General features: G+C 55.8%; 5 protein-coding genes across 5 annotated transcripts; 2 read left to right on the top strand and 3 right to left on the bottom strand.

Moving 5' to 3' along the window:
* Window positions 1-6,056: 6,056 nt before the first annotated feature.
* Window positions 6,057-7,537, bottom strand: VTJ83DRAFT_4419 (uncharacterized protein; the record flags this gene model as incomplete). Its single annotated transcript, XM_071010906.1, has 2 exons — window positions 6,057-6,716; window positions 6,851-7,537. 2 exons carry the CDS (start codon window positions 7,535-7,537, stop codon window positions 6,057-6,059), a joined length of 1,347 nt encoding a protein of 448 aa, XP_070865869.1.
* A 2,121-nt stretch (window positions 7,538-9,658) lies between these two features.
* Window positions 9,659-12,475, top strand: VTJ83DRAFT_4418 (uncharacterized protein; the record flags this gene model as incomplete). The annotated part of the gene is made up of 1 exon (XM_071010905.1): window positions 9,659-12,475. The coding sequence occupies one exon, from the start codon at window positions 9,659-9,661 to the stop codon at window positions 12,473-12,475; it is 2,817 nt and encodes a 938-aa protein (XP_070865868.1).
* Window positions 12,476-13,298: 823 nt separating this feature from the next.
* VTJ83DRAFT_4417 (mitochondrial 37S ribosomal protein bS21m) lies at window positions 13,299-14,105 on the bottom strand (the record flags this gene model as incomplete). The annotated part of the gene is made up of 1 exon (XM_071010904.1): window positions 13,299-14,105. One exon carries the CDS (start codon window positions 14,103-14,105, stop codon window positions 13,299-13,301), a length of 807 nt encoding a protein of 268 aa, XP_070865867.1.
* Window positions 14,106-14,988: 883 nt separating this feature from the next.
* On the top strand, window positions 14,989-17,574 carry VTJ83DRAFT_4416 (uncharacterized protein; the record flags this gene model as incomplete). Its single annotated transcript, XM_071010903.1, has 3 exons — window positions 14,989-15,010; window positions 15,117-15,200; window positions 15,305-17,574. The coding sequence occupies 3 exons, from the start codon at window positions 14,989-14,991 to the stop codon at window positions 17,572-17,574; spliced, it is 2,376 nt and encodes a 791-aa protein (XP_070865866.1).
* Window positions 17,575-18,270: 696 nt separating this feature from the next.
* Window positions 18,271-19,961, bottom strand: VTJ83DRAFT_4415 (uncharacterized protein; the record flags this gene model as incomplete). Its single annotated transcript, XM_071010902.1, has 5 exons — window positions 18,271-18,745; window positions 18,934-19,100; window positions 19,168-19,244; window positions 19,327-19,563; window positions 19,649-19,961. The coding sequence occupies 5 exons, from the start codon at window positions 19,959-19,961 to the stop codon at window positions 18,271-18,273; spliced, it is 1,269 nt and encodes a 422-aa protein (XP_070865865.1).
* Between the last annotated feature and the right edge of the window lie 2,409 nt (window positions 19,962-22,370).

Raw genomic sequence — 22,370 nt, 5'->3', positions numbered from 1 at the left:
AAACCGTGCTATAAAACCCTTCTAGAGGATTACTTAGGACCTCTTTAAGTTTAATCCTAGGTTTAACGGTTTAAAATAACTATTTATAATTAGAGACGAATAGAGTAGGAAAGTAATTATAAAAACTCTAATAACTAAGTCGCTATATATTGTAGCTAGACAGATTAAAGATATTATATTGTAGGTTAATATATAGTTTAGCCTTAAAGTTTGTAAGATCTAGCAGGATAACGATACTAGTACTATCGGTATTAAGGGGTATACGGATTATAAGGTTTGGATTTAAAACCTAGGGATTAATTTTAAACTTACTTTAACCTATACCTTAGAGGCTAATAGAGGATCTAAGCGTATAGGACGTAAGATTATCGAAAAAGGGTTTACTATACTTTTTAGAGCCCGCTTACTTTACAACCTATAGCTAGAAGCTACAAAAGCAGCCGCCTAGCTAATTAATATTATACCCTTACAGCGTAACGATTAGAAATTACTAAACGAGAAACTATATTTATAGTTTCAGTAATACTTCCGTTAATACTAACCCGAGTTTATAGATAATTATATACGAGATCTAAAGCTTTACTTTTATAACCTATATATATACGGATACCGGATATACCTATTTAATAAGCAACGAAAGGCAAATACTTACTAGAAGCTGTTTAAAACAACCGAAAAAGCCTATATCGGTTACCTAGTTAAGTACTAGGCAACTAATATCTACCGGATTTAGGTTCCTTAGCTTAAAAAAGTTATTATTATACGGAACGTAATCTTTAATAAAAAGCTCTTCTACGAACCTAATAAGGAATATATATCCCTATAACCGCTTTAAATTATAAGGGATATTATAAAGCTATTTAAATCCGATATAGGGTACTAAGACGCTAGTATAATAAAAAAGCCTAACGATATTAACCCTAAGAGTCTAAAATACTTAGTATCTTTTAAAAGGCTAGAGATAAGTTTTAACTAGCTAAAGGGTTAGGATTTAAAAGTAGGAGTATAAGCAGAGAGTATACCTCCCGTAGATACCTTTACTAAACTATTAAAAATAGGATCGCTTATAACTAGACTCCCGACCCTAAAGCCGTCTATTAGTCCTCTATCGCTTTATATAGGACTTAGTAGGGTTACAGATATTAAACCTTATACTAGTAATACCTATCGTAAAGGTATAACAGCTGAAGACTAGTATTCCGTTAATAGGACTGTAAAGCTTAGTACGCTCCTATTAGGCCTCTATAATAATAATAATATAGGACTCCTTATAGTTAAGGAGGAGCCTTTGCAGCCGGCAGATAATATTTATAAACCGTTGTAAAACGCTTATTATACTATAAATACTATAATAAAACAGTAGACTATAAAAAGATAAAACCCTAATCCAGCCCGTATTAAATATAAGTACGTTAGAAAGGTATATAGGCCTGCTATACGTTAGAGTAGACGGCAAAGAGGTTAGGGGCCTAAGGGTAAAGACGATAATGATAAGTATAGACTTATCGGATTCGTATTCGGGATATATTAAGACGATAATATATATCTGCCGAATTAAAGATACTAGGAGAGCTTCTATACAACCTTTTTCCTAGATAATCCTATTTATAAGGGTAATAGCCTTTAAACTTATATTATCTACTGTATAGTAGCAGCGGCTGTAAACTAAAGGTCTGTAAAACGCTTGAGTACTGCTTTTAAAATACCGAGAATATATTTCTTAGAACTAGCTAATACTAAGGTACCTTAGCGCTTTCGAGATATCGAGAACTATAAGTTTAAATACTTATTCCTAGAAGCTTATAACAAGGAAATTAAAAATCTTGTCAACTAGAAGACTTAACGTATTATTTACTATACAGAGGCTAAAAGATATCCTTTACTTTTTAAATAGGTATTTACGTATAAGTTCGACGAGTATAGTTATATCGAGAAAGCAAAGGTACGTATTTACGTTAAAAACGATCTATAATACTAAAATACTTTTAAGACGACCTATACTACTACCCTCGCCGCTTATATATTTCGCTTTATAATAGCGATCGCTATATATTTTAACTTTAAAGTCTACTAGTTTAATATTAAACAGGTATTTTTAAATACCCTTCTAAAAGCGCTGGTGTACTATAAGCTTCCGGAAGGATATAAGCAGCCAGAGAAGTATATTTAACTTTTACGGGCTCTTTATAGACTCCGAGAGTTACCTCTCCTCTAATACCGAAAGTTCTCCTCTACTTTACGTAAACTAGGCTTTAAAGCCTTTAAAGAAGAGCCTTACTTTTTCTATAATAATTAACGTAAAGTTACTATTATATTTTATATCGACGACTATTTTGTTTTCTTTTATCGAAACTATACGGATAAAGCAAACCGTATTATAAATACTTTTAAAGCTAAGTATAAGCTTTATAAAAAGGGAGAGGCGAAATAGTTCTTAAGCGTAAGAATTATTAGGGACCGTCCGAAGCGCCGGGTATTCTTAATCTACAACTAATATATCGAAAAGGTAGCTAAAAGGTTCGATATTAACCTTATAGTTTATACGCCTTATATTTTACTTCCCCCCGGCGATCTTATTAAATATAAGAAGACTGCTTTAAACAACGAAATTAAACTTTTCTAAAAGCTTATTAGTTCAATACTTTATACAGCTATTATAATTCGCTTAGACGTAGCTTTTACTACGTTAAAGCTATCTTATTTCTTAACAAATCTATTATACCAGTATATCCTTACAATATATTAGGTAGTTTATTACCTGTACGGAACAAGGTATCTAAGGATTATATATACTAGCGAAGAAACCGAGTTACGAATACTCTTTATCGCAGGAGACGCATTATTTACTAATTACCTTAATACTTAAAGGTCTACTTAAAGCTATATAATAATATTTTTCGGAAGTATAATTATATAGAAGGCTGTAAAGTAGTTGATAGTTACTACTTTATTTATAGAAGCTAAACTAATAGCGTTTATAAATATTACTAAGGAAACTATAGTACTGTAACGCCTCTTTAAGAATATTGCTTTAGACTTTAGAGAGCTATAAGTAATCTACTATAATAATACTAATATAATTAGATTAATAGTTAAAGATAAAATACAGATAAATACCTCTTTAAGGTATATTAATATCTATAATATATAGGTAAGAGAGTAGGTTAAAAAAGGTACTTTTAGTATCGAATACCTTTAAACGGTATAGATACTAGTTAACAGATTAACGAAGAATCTATTACAATAGCGTTTTAAATATTTTCGGAAGCTTTTTAACCTTTAAAATACTATTAAACTAATATAGGATTTAAAAAGTAACTTAGAATAAAGGGTTAATTAATAGGACTTACTTCTAAAGACTTTATAATAAGGGTACGAAGCATTAGAAACTAATATAATAAACTAATAATCTAAATATCTAACCTACGCTTCTTTAGCTCGGCGTATAAACGCGTTTTCTAAGCCTCCGCCTTCTTTTCCTTTACTTTAGTATCCTTTTTAGCCTTTATATTAGCTAGAAGACGCTTTAAGAACTCCTCCTCTTTATCCTTATTATTATCCTTCTCTACCGCTTTACCTTTACCCTTATCCTTAGTCTTTTTAATAAGGGAAGACTTATCCTTCTTCTTCTTTTTATTAGCCGGGCCGGAAGGAACGGAAGTTACCGTTAAAGAACGTTTACGGGTACCGGATAGCGTAGAAGGACCGGACTAAGCTAGGGTAAACAGCGTTAGAACGCTGTTAGTAATATAGAAGAATAGAGTCCTTAGACTCTTCTTTAAAGCTAGGAGAAACTTCGGTTATTAACCTTTAATAATACTAGCCTCTAGGTCCTTATATACGTAACGGGTATAATCGATAATCTATATACTTATTAGAACCTACAGATCGGGTCTTTAAAATAATAAATTTATATTCTTAAAGGCGTCGGCTTATTTATATTATACGTATCAAATAGTAGTAAACGCTAATAAAAAGAGTCTGATATATAATTAAAAGGATTAGCTAAAAATATAATACTAGTTGCTATAATAACTGTCTAAAACTTTAAAATAATAAGAAGAAAGTTTTACCTAAATCTATAAAACGTCGTTGTTTTATAATAATAATAATAGGTTTAACCTATAACCGATAAATATAAGCCGTCGTTATACTTCAGAGCCGATTTAAAATAACCTATATAAGGTTTAATCTGCCGATTAAAAACCTTATAGCTGTTCTTAAGCCTTTATAGAAGCTTAGGGAACGGAAGTTTAACAGGGTTAACCTTACTTTTATATAGCGTAACTATAGCGTTCTAATTATCGTTAAAGAATATTATAGCGCTGCTAGAAAACAACTTTATAAGCAAACTAGTATTATTATTTATATTAGTAGGTTTTCTACTGCTCCTAGTAGTATAAGAAGCTAGATAATTATTATAATACGTTAGAAAACTATAGATAATTATAATAAAAACTAATCGGTTACTCCTTTATAATTAAAGGGTAAGAAAAGTAGTTTTAAATAATCGAAAATATATTTTAAACAACGAAAACTAGTAACTTATTTTATTAAACTGTTTAACGATATATTTTTAATACTAAAAAAACTAATAGAGCTAGAAATTAATATAGTACTTAGGAAGGCTATCTCTACGGTTATAATAATCGGAAAGATCGCTTTTATTATTATAGTTTTAGAATATTATAGTCGACCGGATTATTATTAATATTTCCGGAAAAAGAATAATTTCCTTTATTAACCTTTAAGTCGACCTTTCGAGGGCCTAGAAAGTCGATTAATTATAAAGATTTTAAATTGCCGGATACAGCTTATCCCGAAGTTTAAAATAGCCTATAGTATACTATAAAGGGATTTAACTCTTAACTACCCTGCTAAAAAGGGCGCGAGAGCTACGACGGCATTTCTCTCTTTTCTTTGATTTCAGGATCCTGTTATAGCAGTTGCTTGCTGATTACAAACAACTGGGGGGTGTGTAACAGGATCTATAGGGACTTATACCCTGGTCCTGAACCCCAGCAGGCATTCTGCTTGTTTAGACCGCTATTCTGGGCATCTATCGTATATATAAGGAGCCTCTAGGAGAGGTATATTAGATAGTTATTTTCTTCTTTTAAACAACAGCTTCCAACCACTCCTTTCCGCCGTATGCACTCTTACAGGTCCGGGCCATCACAGGAGGAATAAACCTACGAATCTCCCCAGAGCAATAGAGGAGCAAGTCCCTACCCAATAGACGTAGGGAGTGCAATGTAGCTCGAGCTGCACAACCGCGGAAAAAAAAAAAAGGAAACGAGGAAAGAAAAACAAGGTCCGAACTCTGGTGTTGCAAAAGACCGACATGCTGACATTCAGCCCACTGCATTTCAGCAGAGAGCATGAGCTTTCCACCTCTCCATCAAGTTCAAGTTCGAACCGAGAACGTACAATTATTATCACCTGCCTTCCAGGCGTTTCGTGTCGACGGGGTTTTGCACCCAAGATTCTAACCAATTCCGAGAGGCCAACGAACCGGCTTGCCTTTGGTATTCATGGTGTTTCTATGTAACCAGGTCCCGTCCTCTGTCCCAACCCAAACAAAACCAAGCATGCCGAGGCGGCCGACGGCGAGGTGGGCGTTAGAAAGGCCTTTTCTTTTCTAAAGTTGGTCCCTGCGGAGATCACCCGGGTCGGGACCAAGGGGTCGAGTGACCCAAGGTGTACAGCGTGCAGAGCCTGGGGCGCGCAGAGGCTTCCTTTACGAGGCTGACAAAAAAGGAACCTAGATTTGGGCGACTCCGCTTGCGAGAAGTGAGCAGTGAAGGAGCAGGAAACCGAAAGGCCGTATCAGTTGCGTCACGCCAACCCTACCAGACGGCTCAAGGCGGTCTCTACACAAACGGTTCAGATGCCCCAATGAATGCTTGTATTCAAAGTCAATTGCGCCCAACCCAGCCTGGCACGCAAGCGGCTTTTTTCTTTTTCTTTTTTGACTTCTAAAAAACTCAGAACCTAACCGAACCCAAGAGGTTCAAGACCAACGAACCCTCCCCCCCCCCCCCCCCCCCCCCCGTTTAGAAGACCAGCCCAGCCATCAGGACAGCCAGGCCCGACAAGACGAGAGACGCCTTATCGAAGCGGATACCCCTCATGCCTGCGCTCTTGGACTTGTTCTCGGAGCTGCCGCCCGTCTGGCCGTTGTCGCCGGTCGAGGCCTGGTCGGAAGCCCACTGCGAGCCGGGGCCGTTGAGGCCGGGACCCTTGCCGGCGCCCTCGGTGAAGTAGATCTTGGCACCCTCGGGAATGTCAGGCAGGGTGCCGGGCTCGACGTCCCAGTGCTCATCCTTGTCGGGGCACTCGGAGGCCTTGCCGTTCGGGTTGTAGCCGCCGTCGCCCTTGGGGGCAGGCCACGTCTTGAGGGCCTCGGCGAAGGCGGCGAACTCGGGGAGCTCCTGGCGCTCGCCCGTCTGGATCTTGCCGCCGTCCACATCGCCGCCCTTGATCTTGACGATGCCGTAGTTGTTGGGCTCCATCGAGTACTCGTACATGAGGCCGCCCGAGTAGACGTGGGTCATGTTGGAGTGCATGAGCGACTCGATCTCGCCAAAGTTGCGCGTGTTCTTGATGCAGCCGTACTCGGAGAGGAAGAGAGGGATGCCGTAGCCCTCGAAGCTTTCCACCTTTTGCTTCCAGCCCGACGTCTCAAAGTCGCTGGTGCACCACGAATAGTCGTTCTGGGGGGGGAGACAACGTTAGCTTGAAGCGCAAGCAGACATGGAGGGGGGGCGCTGAGACAGGGCAAGCAAATCCAATGCAACAGACAGCAAAAAAAAAAAAAAAAAAGAAAAAAAAGAAAAAAAAAACATACAAAGGCGAAGAAGTCGCTGCGCTCTTCGTCGGAACCGCAGTTGAAGTAGCGGGCGGTCTGCAAGCGGTTGTCGGTGACGTCGGCGGCCGAGTAGCCGACCGGGATCTTGCGGTAGCCGCGGGCCTTGATGTAGGCGCGCATGTCGCGGTCGGTGGCCTTGACGTACTTGGCGGCGCGGGTGGTGTTGACGTGGTCGTGGATGACCTCGTTGCCCGAGAAGAAGGCCATGGTGTTGTCGTACTTGGCGAAGGCGTCGATGGTGGCAAAGACGCTCTGGAGGTAGACGGCGTTGTACGAGGGGTGGGGGTCCGCGCGGTTGATGGAGTACTTGGGGTTGTTGGCGTCGAGCACGACGTAGATGCCCGCGTCGGCGAGTTCGTTCATGCACTCGTCGTGGTCCTTGGCGTTGTCGGTCGAGTAGACGCGGATGACGTTGATGCCGAGCTTCTTGAACTTGTCAATGTCGGGCTTGCAGACCTTGGGATCGGCGAGGGGATCGATGTTGCCCGAGGCGCCGCCAGGCTGGTAGGCGACGCCGCGGACGTAGAAGCGCTCGTTGCCCTTGAAGAAGGCGTTGCCCTTGACCGTGATGGGCGTGACGGCGCGCTTGGCCTTGATGCCGCCGGCAGGGCCGGCTTGCACGGCCGAGACGGCGGCCAGGGCGGAGACGACGGCAGCCGACTTCATTGCGAGTGATGTTGAACCTTGTTTTTTTGGCGTGTCGAGTCCGAGATGTGTCCCACCAAACGAACCGGGAGGACGGGAGTTGGGAGGAACAAGGCAGACGACAACAAGAAGATGGCCGTCGAACGAATGGAGACGGGCCGAGATGAAGAGAGAGAGGGAAACCCCAGGAGAAGAAACCACCACAAGTCGACCCGGTGGCTTCAAGAAGAGATGATGGACGATGGAAAGAAGAAAGGAAGAAAGGAAGAAAGGACGAGAACCCCTAAGCGACCTTACTGCTGTGTAAGTAGGAATGCACAAAACAGAAGCAGCAGCAGCAACAGGAGCAGCAACAACAACAACAATAACAACGGAACAACAACAACAGCAGCAGCAGGTTTTCACTTCTGCTTCGGCGGCTGCCCACTCCTCGGCCCTCAAGAAACCCGCGTTTATAAAAACACGAAGTCCAGTCCAGGCCCCGATCTCCATTCGGGACCGGCCAACCCCTGGCAGATCGGGAGGTCCGATGGACCCGATGGACCCGATGGACCAGATGGACCTGATGGACCAAGACAACCTGAAGCCAGGAGGCCGTGTGGGGCTTTGTCGATCCAATTGTCTCCCTTCTCGCTGCATCGCCACACCCTCCAGCATGGCACGACCCTGGCATGACCCCTCGCTCCCGTTCCTGGATGCTCCCGGATTGCGTGTGCCAAGATGTCGTCCACCCCCCCCCGAAGCGCCGATCTCATGGCACACAACCAACCCAACTGCCGGGAGAGCCAATCGCCGGGCGTGCCTCCAGCACGTCCGTGTCCGCGTCCGCCAGTGTCGAATCCAGGGGCTTTCGCTTTGTCTGTTTTTTTTTTTCTTTGCCCGTGCGCAACGCATTCCCTTCAGGTTCCCGTTGACTACTATGGTACGAACGAAGGGCAGTGTACTGCGCAGGTAACTAGCGTACTGCTACGGTGTGCGTACAGTGTAGGGGTTGGAACCGTGTTCCCCTGTGTGTGCTCGTTTCCCTGTCTGTCTACCATAACTACTCCGTATCCGTGTGGGTGTGTCCGTGTTTGTGTGCGTGCATGTGATTCTGAACCCCGGCAGCGGGGACAGCAGCAGCAGCTGATGATGATGACGATGATGCCGATGACGATGATGGCAGATGATGTTGGTGGAGCAACCAGCCAAAAAAGACCCAGCGCTCAACATGTTGGACGCTCCGCTGGCGGCGTCGGAACAACGGAGGTCGGGTCTCCCTATCCCTATCCCTACTATATTAGTAGTATGCGCAGCGTTGGCATGGAGCGTCGGCTGGCCAGGGGAGCTGAACTCCCTCCCAGGCTGGTGGTCCCGGGGGCTTTGGAAGGCTTTCCCATCCATGCAGTCGTACCGGAGACCTCTTCGTGTACGGCGGGGGCTGTGTTGGCTCCGTCTTGTGGGTGCCACGGTGTACCGTTTTCGTGCTTCTTGATGTGAAGGATGGCGCACGATTGAACGTACTGCGTAAAGCAGAACGGGAGCTGAGGCCTCGCAGGTCCACCATGCGGATGCCAGGGGTCACATTTCCCAACAACCTAGCCTTCCCGGGTTCTTCTTGGTGTGCGGTACTGCGTACTGTGTAGTTCTACAGAAGCGTGCCGGGCGTGGTTCGACATTTGAAACCACCGCCTTACAAGTACTGCGCAGCGGAGGGAACATCCCGGGTAGGTGACGGGGAGAACGGGCCAACGCTGCGCCTGGGTTCCCGCTCAGGGACTCTACTGCGTAGTTAGTGAACGTTACCTACTGTGCACTAGTACATGTAATTCATTCGTGGAAGCTTCGAAAGTTGATACGTCGATACCTACCCAACGGTGGAGCCCCGTTACAAACCACAACACAACACAATACGACATAACACAACGGCTTGCAAGCGTCCTACACAGTAGAAACAAAAAGGTGGCTCTGGAGAGGGCCCAACAACACAAACCGTTGGACCGGCTCGGGGAATCGTCAGCAGACGTCACGTCACGCAGAGGATCAGCGGCAGCAAGACGATGTTACCCCCGGGCCGGAAACGGCGCCAAGACCGGAGGATGGAACGGACCGGATCGACCCCACTTTGGCCCGGCTGCAGCCAGTCGCGGGCCTCCACATTCCATGTGTTTGCATTGTTTTGTTGTTTACTGTGTACCACCGACGTGCGCTTACGCCGCAACGCTGTTGCGAAGGAGCCCACACCGCCATCGATCGGGTTCCCTTGGACACCACCTGTTGGACACCACCTTTGGCCGCTTTGGAGCCCTCGCTGCTCGGAACCTGAAAGCCGCCCACCATGATCCCATGGTCCACGCCAGCACCATGTCGTCCCTCAGCCGCACCCGCTCTCTCCGTGCTCCCACCAGCGTGAGCCGGTCGGCGCAAGGACCCGGCTATCAAAGCCCGAGAACAAGCACGACGGTCAGCACGGCAACGGCAGCCACGACGACGACGACAACGACGAGCACGCCCTCGACGACAACCTCTGCCGCCCACGGCCTCGACCTCGCCCTCGCCCCTCCCACCTCCCCCTCCAACGTGGCCCTCTTCCTCACCAACCTCCGCCTGCTCGACCTCGACCTGCGCCCCGACTGGCCCGACCTGACGCCGTCTCTCTTCGCCGGCACCTCCCACGGCGCCCGCCACGCGACCCAGGACGGCCACAAGGCGCGCGTCCAGGCCGTCGAATGGGCCCTCTACCACCTCTTCGCCCTCTGGGACCCGGACGACACCCGGGCCCGCCTCCAGCCCCTCTTCCCGCCGGCCGACCAGAGCCAGTCGCTGGCCCTGCGCGCCGGCCTGCTCAAGGGCCTCGAGCAGGCCAAGAAGGCCGGCGTGCTCGGCCGCGACGCCGTCGTCCGCAAGACCCTGCTCGACGAGTGCAGGGGCGAGCGCCTCGAGGAGGTGCTCGCGGCCTTCTCGTCGGCCGTGCTGAAAAAGGTCGTCGCCGACCGCCACCGGAGGGCCCAGCGCAAGCACGGCAAGCGGCACCGCCCCGCCCTCGCGCAGACGCTGGCGCTCGAGGACCCCGGGCGCCCGGGCGACCGCGCCGCCCTCGTCGCCCTCGTCCTGGCCCACCGGGTCTCGCTGGCCCGCGGGCTTGACGACAAGCAGGCGGCGCGCGCGAGGTTCGTCGAGTTTGACGACGCGCTGGCGGCCAAGGAGCAGGCGCTTCGGCGGCGCAGGGAGGCCGCCGCCGCCGCCCAGCGCGACGCCGACCGCCTCGGGGTCGCCGAGCCGCAGAAGCGCGAGGTCTGGCGGGCCCTGCGGGCCGCCTGGACCGGCAGCGAGCGGTGGATGGAGGCGCTCGTGTACGGCGACGCCAAGGCCCGCAAGGACGGGCTGCTGACGGCCCCGTACGACCGCGTCTGGAGGCGGGTCCGGGCGGGTCGGCTGGCGGAGCTCGACGAGGACGCGCCGGCCGGCTTGCTGGAGCAGCTCGACGCCAGGGTGCAGGAGCAGCAGGAGCGGCTGGCCAAGTGGCGCGGCTTTCGCGAGCGCATGTGGGATGCCGCCGGGACCGCCGAGAAGGAGGCGCTGCCGGGCCGCGAGAGCCAGGAGAAGAACAAGAAGACGAAGCAGGGCATCGACCTCGGGTTTACGGCGCACCTGACGCTGCACGTCGGCGACAAGAGCTCCCGCAAGAACCCGCCGCGCGCCGCGCCGGCTCGGCCCGACGCGCATTACGAGGCCCTCGTCAACGGGCTGCGGTCGGACCTCGCCCGCATCGGCCAGGCCGCCCCGGCCATCCCGGCCTTCTTCCGCAAGCCGCGGCGGTCCGTCGAGGACCCGGAGGCGCCCGAAGACGCCGAGCCCGACGTCATCTCGGAGCTGGGCGACCTCGAGGAGGAGGGGACGCCGCCGCTGCGGCCGACGCCTACGCGCATCCGCGTCTCGGAAGAGCCCGCGTTCGAGCCCATCCTGCGCAAGGCCCGGTCCTTCTACGAGGACCCCGCGGCGGCCGACGAGGCCGACGAGCCCCTCACCCCGTCGCGCTTCCGCCGGTCGGGGACGACCGCCACGGCCCTGCCGCATCGCCCCCAGCACACCCCGCAGCGGCCGTCCCACGGCTCCCCGGCCCTGGCCGCCGCTTCCCGCGACAGCCACGCGCCGAGGTCCCCGGCCCACTCCCGCACCCCCTCCGGCGCCAGGCCTCGGCGCTACACCCTGCCCCCCAGCTCTCCTCCCTCGCCGCCCGACGAGGCCGGCGTCCCGCCGTCGCCCCCGTCTCCCGCGTACCCGGGCCGGAACCGCGCGCCCGCCCTCCCGACGTCGCCCTCTCCCGCCAGGAAGGTGCGGCACCGCCTCTCCCTGGCCGAGCGCACCATCCTGTCGATCGCGAGGCGGACCTCGCAGGCGAGCCTGCGGGCCGAGGCGGAAGAGGACGGATTCGACCTGCTGGGAGGAGGAGGAGGAGGAGGAGGAGCCGGGGACGAGGTTGGGAGCGGGACCGCCGGCGGCCACGACGGGACGCCCGCGACCCGGCGGGAAAGGCCCCGGAGGTCACGGGCGTCGTCGATGCGCGACGACCTCGGAGCGTGGGGGGAGGCTCCCCCCTCCAAGCACGCCGGCGATGATAGCAACAACAACAATAACGACAGCCATGATGACGACAACGACCGCGACGACAACAGGAACGATGAACGACCCGCCTACGAGGACCTGGCCGCCCGCACGCGGCGGAGCCTGGCGGGGACGGAAGAGGCGAGGAGGAGGGCGCAGAGGGAGCGGCGCCGGTCGGTCAGGAAGAGCGGCGCCGCGTTTCCGCGCGTCGAGGAGGAGGAGCGGGAGGGGAGCCGCGGCCCGGACACGACGCTGCTCCTGGCAGAGGAGCTGATCCGCCAGGGGCACGACCAGGATTACGAGGCGGTGTTTATGAGCAGGCCCAAGATCAAGATGAGCCCCGTGGCGACGCCGGTGAGGGAGTATTGGGATTGAGCGGTTCTTGTTGCCTCTTTGAGGGGGGGGGGGGGAGCAAGGAGGGATAGGATTTGGTCGTGGTTGGTGACGACGAGAGGGGCACGAGGACAGGAGGACGGACGTGCATGGGGCGAGCCGCAGGGGCGATGGAGGTGGTTCTTGCGGGAGCATCGTGAGCAGCTGACGACAGAGGGATGATGAAGGGCATCATTGTCAGCATGCCCGCCGAAACCTGAAGGGTCGGGAGGGCATGGAACGCGTTTTGTCACATCGAGCCGCCGTGACGGCGAGCTGGACAGGGCAGAATGACGGAGCTTGCTTGCGTATGAGGGCGAGAAACGCGATTGCTATCGAATGTCACGCCATGGTCGCTGGTAGCGTCGTGCCTTTTTTTGAGAGCGTGGGATTGGAATAGGAATCGCCCTGGAACTGGTACGCCTTGTCATCTACTATGCGTAACCATACATACGCCATCCCAACCCCTCCCTTCCCCCCTCCTCCCCCCTTCTTTATCCCTCCCCCCTAACTCCGGCATCGTGGGCATCCATCTCCATCATCACCGTGTCCCTTTCCCCCGTGTCCATTGCGTTGTTTTATTTTTGGGATTCTCTATACCGCCTTGCTGATATGGTACACACACAAGACAATTTGGGGTATGTCATGTAGCACAGTACAACCCCCTTCCGGCCTTTTCCTTCTTCCCCTTTTCCCCGCCTCCTCCCCGCGAATCGCTTTTCGTCAAAAAAGACGAATCCATTTCACCCTTTGAGGAACAAAAAAAAAAAAAAAAAAAAAGAGGGGGGGGGGGGGGGGGGGCAGAACAGAAATTGTTGTTCGGCAATCACCACCCCTGCGCCTTGAGCTGAAACACCCTCTTCACGCACGACTGGAACCCCGTCTTGAACCGCGCCCTCCAGCGCTCGCGCCGCAGCCGCTTGCGCTTGAGGGCCGGCCGCTCGTGGGCGCGGGCCAGGATGGTGGCGTGCTTGACCTGGTTCTGGGCGCACAGGCGCTCGAGCAGGCGCAGGCCGCGGGCGACGTCGACGCGGTCGCCGACGTGGATGGTGCGGCCGGTCGAGGGCTTGAGGCGCAGCTCGGGCTCCTGGGCGTCCTTGAAGCCGAAGCTGCGGGCGAGGAACTCGTCCTCGTCCCACGTCGACAGGCGGCCCGCCGTGGTGCGGTTCATGTCGGTGGCGATCTGGTTGGGGAGGTAGTCGGGCATGAGGGCGTCGGAGGCGGGGGCGGCGGCGGGGGCGGCGTCGGCGGATGGGGGAGGGACGACGCGGCGGCCGGCCTTGGGGCTCGTCCAGGACGACGAGAGGCCGGCGCGCTTCCGGCCCAGGGGGGAGTCGAACGGCGTGGTGCTGCGGATGGGCGGCGGGCGGGGCGGGAGCATCGAGGAGCCCTGCTGCCGGCCGGGAGAGGGGTGTTCGGGTTGGGAGGGGGCGGCGGGAGCGGCCACGGCCGAGGCGGCGGCGACGGACTGCTGGGGGTTGTTGGTGGTGAAGGAGCGGCGGGGGGAGAGGGCGACGGCGCGGGCCAGGGAGGAGGGGGGCGTCGGCCGCATCGCGGCGGAAGCGAGCGTCGTTGTCCTCGACGCCGCCGCGGCCGAGAGGCACACGGAGCGAACGACCTGGCGGAGATCCATGGTGGCTGCAAGCACCGGGCGCGGGGCAAGACAAGTTGGTTAGCATGATGCGCGGTCCTGGTGGATTCGGTCCGGTCATCCGCCTGCCTCCCTGCCTGCCTGTCTGATTACCTACCTAGGCACTCAATGGGTCATGGATTCCTGGAGCACCCTGCGGTGTTCCCTGTGTGGTTGTTCTTGTCGTCGTCGTTGTCGTCGTCGGGGGGGGGGGGGGGGGGGGTGGTTTGTTGTCTCCGGCGGTCCGAGAAGCTTGGGATTGATTTTCTTGAAAGTCGCTCGGCAGCGCTAAACCCAAAACGATCGGGTTGGCGATTGGCATTTCGGGTGGATCCGAACCGACCACCGGTCGTCAGGTTCGGCCAATCGTGGCTCCGGTCCGAAAGGCCTGCTGACCTAAGCGAAGCGCTGTACTGTGTACATAGTACTGTATAGTACTGTACGCAATACACAGTGTGTACTGCGTAGCCTCGGTGCGTACCGTGATGCTCATTGCTGCTCCTGTGTACTGTGTACTATGTACGGTGGAGACATTCCCGAGTGGGGCTGAAGAGAGAAGCCATGTGGTCCGTGCACGATGCAGCCCAGTGTCATTGGATCTCGGAATCTTGGGATCCATCCGCCGCCATTGTTCCACCGCCAACTTTTACCGCGTCGCATCCATCTCGAACCGTCATGGCCTTTGCTTGCCCGACATCTCCAAGATTTCCAAGCCTGCAGGACAACGCGACTCTCCACCACGCAAACAACCACAACGCACACGGCATCGTCACGTTCGATTTCCGTGCCTGATCCCTCCTCTGCCAATCACCCATCCTTGTTGTGAACCATTGCCTACCTTACCTGGACGCCGGCGTCTCGAGTCCACCCTCCCCCGGCCATCACCATGGCCTACAATCCTTACGGAGGTGCGCCTCTCCCCCCCCCCCCTCCCGCCGCCATGTCTTGAAATGCAGTTGCACCACGTTCTGGCTGCGCCGACGACACCCAAGAGCATTTCTAACGCGCCTGCAGTGCCTCCAGGATATGGTCCCCCTCCCGGGTACCCGGTCTACCCGGGCGCCGCGCCTCCGGGAATGGCGCCGCCGCCGGGCCTGGGTATGTCCTCCACGCCATCCTCCTCCTCCTCCTCCTCCTTCTTCTTCTTCTTCTTCGTCGTCTCCTCGCTCCCGCTAACCTCCCTCCCTCCCCCCTCCCCGCAGGCCCTCCGCCAGGCATGTCCTCTGCCCCTGGAATGGCACCGCCTCCCGGTGTTCAGCCGCCTATGAGTGCCACGCAAGCTAATCGACCAAGCGGCCTTCCTGCCTCCTTCCAACCGCCTCCGAACCTGCCCAACATCAACTTCAACGCCCCCGTGATCCGCCTCGGCGCCTCCATGACCCCCGGCAAGCCAGGCTCCGGGCTCGGCAGCGACCGCAAAGATTCTCACACGCCCTCCTCCTCCTCCGCGCGACCCGGGCTCGGCTCGGACCGACCCGCCGACTCGTCGCGCGCCCAGGCAAGGGACGGCGCCCACGCCCTGGCGCCGCCCACCCCCGAGGAGCGCCTGCGCACCATCTTCGTTCACAAGATCCCCGAGGGCGTCGGCGGCGAGGCGGGGATCCAGGCCCTCCTGGCCACCGTCGGCAGGCTACGGCGCTGGGACTCGGGTCAGTCCCACCTGTCGGAACACAAGGGCGCCCTGTTTGGGTTCGCACAGTACGAAGACCCCGAATCGCTAGCTGCTGCAGTCGAGTTACTCAGAGACATCGAGGTGCCCGTCAAGAAGCAGGCCCCGACCGAGGCGCCGCCCGGCGACGAGGATGACGCGTTGGACGGCATCGACAAGGAGAAGCTCAAGGTCGAGGTCGACCCGGCCACCCTCAAGTACCTCGAATCCTGGAAGGAGACGCGCGCCGACGACGAGGCCGCCGCCGCCGCCGACGAGACGAGGCTGGCAGACGCTCGCCGCGCCCTGAAGCAGTTCGTTCGCAACCTGTTCTACCCCCCCGTGCAGACCGACGCCGACGGCGACACGGCCATGGGCAACGGGTCCGCCGCCCACGGCGACAACGTCGAGGTCATCAACATCCCCCTGGCCCCGGAGGACGAGCTGGCCGACATCCCCGCCGAAATGCGCGCCACCGTGGCCGCCGAGATCGCCGCGTTCCGCGAGCGCAGCAACCGGCGCGACCTCGAGCGGCTCCGCCAGGAGGAGGAGTTTGAGGAGCAAGAGCGCCTCCGCAACGGCGCGCCGCCCCGACGCTCGCGTCTCGACTCGCCGCCGCCGCCGACGAGCGGCGCCGCCAGCGCGACGACGACGGCCCCGGCCGGACCTCGCGGCGCGCCCAACGCGCCATCCGGCCCTCGAGGGCAGCAGGGCCGCGGCGTCGATTTCGTCAACGGCGGGACGACCAACGGGCCGTCGTGGCCCGAGGACGACGACACCGACGCCGACGACGAGGAGCTCCACGCGAGAGAGCTGGCCCGGCAGCGCGCCGAGGACGACAAGCTCTACGCCGAGGCGGAGCGGAAATGGGCCAACCGCGAAAGGCAGCGGGCGGCCGCCCTGGAGCGCGAGCGGGAGCGCGAGCGGGCAGAAACCGAAGGCTTTGCCCGGAGGCGCGAGGAGCAGCTCGAGCGCGACAGGACCTGGGACGACGAGCGCGAAGCCTCGCGCAAGGGCCATCTCTACTACCGCGACCACGGGCAATGGATCCGGGAACGCACCGCGTTCCGCGCTGCCGAGGCGGCCCGCGACGACATGGACCGGCGCGCCGAGGAGGACGAGCGCCGCCGCGCCGAGGCCGACATGGAACACGCCCGCGACATGGCCGATTCCTTCCTCGAGCGCCAGGCCGAGGAGATGGAGCGTCGGCAGCCGGATGCGACGGCCGCCGCCGCCGCCGCCGCTTCTGCTTCTTCTTCTGCTTCTGCGGCGGCTGCCGCCGCTGCCGCCGCCCCGGCGGCGCCGCAGCGCGTCACCATCTCGTTCGGCGCGGCCGCCCAAAAGGCGGCCCAGCGCACCGCCGCCCGCCGCACCGTGGCCGAGGTCGAAGGCCTGCTGGACGACGAGGAGCACGAGCAGACCACCAAGCGGCAGCTCGTGCCCATCAAGTTCGAGCCCATCACCGACACCAAGGCCATGTCCGAGGAGGACATCCAGAAGGCGGTGCGCGCGCTGGCCCACGAGATCCCCGTCGACCGCGAGGGCCTGTGGGCCTGGGAGGTCAAGTGGGACTACCTCGAGGAGAGCGTCATCCGCGAGAAGCTCCGGCCGTTCGTCGAGAAGAAGGTGGTCGAGTACCTGGGCGTCCAGGAGCAGTTCCTGGTGGACGTGGTGGAGGAGCACCTGCGCAAGCACCAGACGCCGGCAGAGCTCGTGGAGACGCTGGGAGAGGCGCTCGACGAGGACGCCGAGGACATGGTCAAGAAGCTGTGGAGGATGCTCATCTTTTTTACCGAGTGCGAGAAGAGAGGGCTGCCGGCCTGAGGCGCGGTTGGCGAAGCTCGGTGGAGAGGAAGGAAATCGGGGCGCATGGGATGAGAGGGGTGGGTGGTCTGGACTTGGCGTTTGTGTCTGGTCTCTCTCTCTCTCTGTCCTTGGCGTCTTGCATGCGTGCGGTGTGTATGCATGTATGGGGCAAATTGTCTAGATGGTGTGCAAAAACTACCGAGGGGTACCTTAGCTGCCTTACCTTACCCACCTAATCAACTCTGCTGTTGCCAGTGGCTGCCGTGAGCTGTTTGTACGCAGTACTATAGTAGTGTCCTCCCCCTCGTGAGCGATCACCCTTGTTGGGAGAATAACCCCAGGCAAGCATGCCCCTATCTGGCTTGTCTTTCTCGCCACCGGCTTGACATGGTTGGTGGTGCTTTTGCAGCCTATTCTTCACGTCCCTGACCACATGACGATGAACATTCACCTGTTGATGTCTTTTGAAACCCAACCATGGCTTGCATATTCATTACAACGGTAAAAGAAACAAGTACGGGGCCCGTCGGCCCATGGGGGCACAGCCAAGCGAGCAAACAAGACGCATGATCGAGTCAATGGCGTTGTTGTACCAACAAGGTCCAAGAGATTCAGCATGCCAAAAACAAAAAGAAAACAAAAAGAACAAAAAAAGAAAAAAAGGAGAAGAAAAGAAACATGCCCCAGATCCCCCAACGAGCCAAGGGGCATCCATCAAGCACAGCTCGCCCTCCGGTGCTTGACCCTCAGCTCGGGCGGGCTCCGCTCCACGTCCCACACCGCCCTCTCCCTCCGCCACGCGTGGTCCCCGTACACCTCCCAGGCGAGCCGCTCGAGCGCCGGCGGGGTGGGCCAGCGCCTGTCCTCGCTGCGCAGCCACAGCCGCAGCAGGTGCCGCCGCCGGCCGCGCGCCGGGTCGTCGGCGAAGGCGGCCCGCGCGTGCAGCGCCGCGAGGTTGTTGACGAGGAGCACGTCGCCGCGCCGCAGGCGGAGCTCGAGCGCGTGCTCCTCGGCCAGGAAGTGGACCGCGTCGAGCGCCTCGGCCTGGGGCTCCGTCATGGCGGGGACCGAAGGGTGGTGCGGCGAGAACGGGGCGCCCGTCAGCGGGCGGCGCGAGAACTGGAAGCCCGGCCCGTGGCGGCCGAAGCGGTAGAGCAGCGGGCGGGTGTGGTACTGGCCTTGGTAGAACCTGGGGAGGGGGTGAGATAGGTTAGCGATTGTGGGTGGGTAGGGTCAAGGGAAGAAGAGGTTGAGGAGAGACAGAGAGACAGACAGACAGAGAAAGAGAGAGAGAAAGAGAGAGAGAAAGAGAGAGAGAAAGAGAGAGAGAAAGAGAGAGAGAGAGAGGAGAGGAGAAAAAAAAAAAGAAGGACATACTCGTCAAAGATCCAGTCGTCCTTGGCCAGAGTTTCGATAATGTCGGGCCGGGTGCGGGCGAGCTCGTTGTAAATCTTGGCTCCCGAGGCGAGGTAGGATTCGCCGCCCACGGCGGCCGTGTTGAGGGCGTACATGGCGAGGACGTCGCAGAGGTCGGCGTGGAAGGGCTGTGGAAGAGGAGGTACAAATGAGAATCTGTGGAGGGACGACGGGAACGGTCAAGAGACCACCCACCTGAGCGCGATTGACGTAGGGCGAATTGGGCTGCTTGCCATCCTTCTTGACGTCTTCAAGCACGGCCTGGATGTGGACTGGGGGGGGGGGGGAGGGCGTGTCAGCGGTGGTTGAGAGCAATGCTTTCAAGGGGAATCTCCTCTTTCGACGGCGACTCACGGATCATGCGGCCGTCAAAGTCCTGCATGCCCCGGGTCCCGGCGATGTAGCTGGTGACGCCGAGGTAGAGGAGGATGTTGTCCAGGTTGGAGTACTTCTCGGGCTGCAGACCGCGCAGCACCACGAAGCCGCGGCCGTCGTGGATGGTCTCGGAGACCTCTGTGAGCTTTTGCTTGAGGGTCGGCAGCGGGAACGTATCCGGATTGACGTCGTCGGGGCCGAGATCGCCGGGGAGGCCTGGAAGCTGTGAGCAAGGTTTCCTGGGCTGTCGTCGGGGAAGGGAATGGGGGGCCGGGGGGGGGGGGTTGTTCGGGCTACCAACCTTTGAAGAAGGCGAGGCCAGCGTCGATCTCGGCAATGTCCTCGGGGCTCAAACGGACAATGTATTCATCCTCCGAGGCAAAGTCCGATCCGGACCAGACACGAGCCCCCTCCACTTGGGCCGGCCATCCCTCGGGGAGCGTGGTGCGGCGGTTGGGATAGAGGGCCCGGAGCTTCTCGGCTCGGTCCTTGAACACCTGAGAGGAAGGGATCCACGAGATGTCGGGACGGACCGCTTCGCTGACGGTCTCGCTGCCCGTTTTGATGCTGGCCGCGGTGGTGGGAGGGACCAGAGGGCACACGGCGGTGGTCATGGTATGTAAGGTAGTGGTTCAGGGGGTGGGTGATGAGAGACGGAGTAAGGGTTAGGGTTGTATGTGTGGTTGGGCGTGTAAGTCGTACACGGCGCAGGCGTCGAGGATTTGGGCAACGTTGGGCGAGGTGCACCAAGAGGTTGGAAACCGTGTCTGCGATGGGAAATATCAAGAACGAACATGTTGCTGACCATGGACCTCACTATATACCCGTTCAACTTGGCTCAGCAGCGTGCTGCGCAGAGCCTCGACCGTCTCCCCTTTCCAGCCCATCTTGTCGCGACATCTCCAATGTACGTACGTAGAATGGCCCTCCTTCCGGGCATCGGCTCCAGCATCGCCGCAGAGCCTCACCAGGGCTCCCCAAGGCCTCGCTGACAAAGCTTCCTGAACAGAGTGGTGCCGAGAAGTGAAGTCGCGCCGGCGCGTCATTGACGTCTCCAAGATAACAAGGCCTGACGTGATTGGGAGCTTCCAAGTCATCTGGCCATGCGTGCATAATTAGTGCTTGCGTCCAATGTCTCTTGTGTTGCAATTCAGCCCGGCGCCGTGCTCCGTCCGCCGGCCCGGGATTGGTGGCTGGCCGAGTTTCCCCTTTGGTTCCCCGGATCCCGGCTAAGCTTGCGCCCGGCGTCTGTGGGAAACAGGAATGGCGACGTGGGCAAGATCCCCCAGCATCTTGCGGCTCTGCTGCGAGGATGGCGTAACAGGAACACCACGTTGCGCCGGCGGCCAACCCCGGTCCGGCTGAGCATGAGCCGCATCCAGGCCGTGGGGGGATTGTCCAATAACCGACTGTCTCGTGACTAAAATCCATGGTCCTCAGGTACTCGGACACCACTATGTGTTGCCAGGCCGGGCTGTGTGTATAATAGCATCTATGTAGCCGGCCTCACCACCGCGCCGAGCTCGGCGGTCTAGGCCGTCGGAGCTGCCCGCCCCTCCCGCGTCCTCCCTCTGCCCTATCTCAGCCTTGTGGCGACTCGACATGCGGAGCTCAGGACGATGACGGGCTGGTTTCTTTGACGCGCTACCACGCTCGGATTGCGCCTGCGCTTGATCGTTGGCACCTCCGTAGCGTTCCCAGTACAAGCCGAGCCAGAAGAGAGCTTCTGCATCGTCCTGTTCATACTTCTTTGGGCTTTCCCGTTGGTCCTGCAGAAGTATCGCAATCCTGCTGTGTTGGCGAGGGCGGAGATGGAGATGGAGATGGAGCTCGAGGCCGATCCATTCCGAGTCTCCCCATCATCAGGAAGTTGGCAAAACCAAACAACCGGTCTGCGTTTTCCACATCCGGTGTCGGGATCCGCGCCTGGCCGCCACACTGCAGCCCTATAGCGTGGAGATAGGTCCAATGACAGGCTTGAAAGTGTGGAGCGTGATGTTGTGCTCATGATTAACCTGATTTCACTGGACGCGAGCTGCCGGGATATTTCACGCAGTGTAACAAGCATCGCGGGGAAGACGGCAACGGATGCGGACCGAAAGCAACCGTGGTAACGAACCGGAGAGAGACCTCACCACCACGTCTTTCGAGAAAGCCCTTGCAGAGCCTCAAGATGTTGGGGTCTGGGACATTCCCGCCGCGTCTGGTCAAGCTTTCTCCTCGCATCTCTTGTTACCGCTCGAGTTTGAATGTAAGGGGGACGCGGAAGCACTTCCAGCCAAGAGCAGCCATGCCGCCGCGAATACAACCAGCGTTCTAAACATCAGCAGCGCCATGTAACCTTGCTTGCTCGTTGTTGGACCATGCTTCAATCCCCGGAGCTTTATCATGTGGATGTTCAAATCCTCGATGTTGCGTTTAGCAGAACCTCCCTTCTCGCAAGATGAGCTGGCTCAGGTTCGTTTCACCAATGCCAACCTCAATTCCTTCCACTTTCCAGGTTGCCCGGACAGGGGAATCGTCTGGGGGGGAGCAAGGCCTCTTGCTTCCACACTACTAGTAGATCTGCATGATGGATGGGCACACAACACTACTACTAGGTAGGGCCTCTTCCAGGAACGGATTGGTGTGTCTGCTTCTGGGCTGAATCCGTTGCCAGCTACACCTTGACAGCCTCGGCGCCGCTAATCAACCTGAAGACTATCTTCTTAGCATTGCTGCTGAATCTTCATCACCCCCAGGCTGCCCCCCCATCCGCTTGAGAGAACCAATGAGTTCGTGATGGGCATTGACGCACAGCGGACATGGCGTGCCGCGTTGCTGTTGGCTGTACACGTCATGCATGGGGTGTCCTGTCCCATATCATATCGTCAACAACAGGTGAATCGATTACTGCGTACACGTCAAAGGTGATCCGCAGCAGCAAGGCTTGATGTTTCTGTTGCTGTGCGGACGTTCAAAACCTCTGGCTAGCACTCGGCCGCGCCTTGCCTCGATGCTAGACTTGAGGCGGAGTGAAAAGT

Source organism: Remersonia thermophila, chromosome 4 (assembly GCF_042764415.1).
Source record: "Remersonia thermophila strain ATCC 22073 chromosome 4, whole genome shotgun sequence".
In the NCBI taxonomy this organism is placed as follows: Eukaryota; Fungi; Ascomycota; class Sordariomycetes; order Sordariales; family Chaetomiaceae; genus Remersonia; species Remersonia thermophila.
Note: the sequence above shows the minus strand (reverse complement) of the source record. Positions and strands in the feature narration are given on the sequence as shown.